Below are 873 nucleotides of genomic sequence, written 5' to 3' on the forward strand. Positions count from 1 at the left end.
CCATATGACCCAACTTTTCTATCACTCTCCATGCTATTAATATCACTTCCATCACACAGAAAAAATAACACATGTAATCATTCTAATAAATAATTCACACCACACAATCCACCAGTTATGAGTAGCATCAAATGCATCAGGATTTTACTCACGGGTTGGTGGGTGAGAGAATGAACATGGAGGAGTAGGGTAACATAGGCTTAGGTCCTCCCATATCTTCCTCCTGGTTCTCGCTCTCCGCTTCCTTATCGTCTTTTCCGCCATCACGCTTACTGCTGTTGAGAATTAGCCTTTGTTACTCAGGGGTGTTGAGAATTATCTTTTGTTACTCGGGGGTGTTGAGAAATAGTTTCTGTTACTTGGGGGTGTTGAGGATTAGCTTTTGTTACTCGGGGGTGTTGAGAAATAGTTTCTGTTACTCGGGGGTGTTGAGAAATAGTCTTTGTTACTGGGGGGGTGGTGAGAAATAGTCTTTATTACTAGTGGATGTTGAGAGTTAGTCTTTGTTACTAAAGGATTTCAGGTGCCCAGGGTTTCACGCACACTGGGGTTTCAGAAATTAACTGATTATTAATTCTTAAAATCATATTTTGGGGACGGGGTTATTGGAAACAATATCAAAATGTCTTTAAGAATGCCAATGAGATACACATATCATACAAAAATACTCTGTGTACTGGGAACGGACAGATAAAAGTGTGTAATGGGGTTTCTCTAAGTGACAATGTAGGAGAGTGGGAGAGTGTAAGTAACCACAGTCAGAAGAAAGTAAGTAGGATGGAAGAAGAATAACAACAAAGAAATAATAACAGCCATAGACAAAGTTTGAGAGCCCATTTAAAAGGATGACATTCATCTCCGAAGAAGAATATA

General features: G+C 39.5%; 1 protein-coding gene across 1 annotated transcript in view; it reads right to left on the reverse strand.

Moving 5' to 3' along the window:
• LOC119592994 (voltage-dependent calcium channel type A subunit alpha-1-like) overlaps positions 1-873 on the reverse strand; it is a gene marked incomplete in the record, with an annotated part of 154,497 nt that overhangs the window by 63,524 nt on the left and 90,100 nt on the right. The window contains 1 exon segment of the mRNA XM_037941881.1: positions 153-275. Coding sequence (XP_037797809.1) covers positions 153-275 — 123 coding nt within the window.

Source organism: Penaeus monodon, chromosome 31, assembly GCF_015228065.2.
Source record: "Penaeus monodon isolate SGIC_2016 chromosome 31, NSTDA_Pmon_1, whole genome shotgun sequence".
Lineage (NCBI taxonomy): Eukaryota > Metazoa > Arthropoda > Malacostraca > Decapoda > Penaeidae > Penaeus > Penaeus monodon.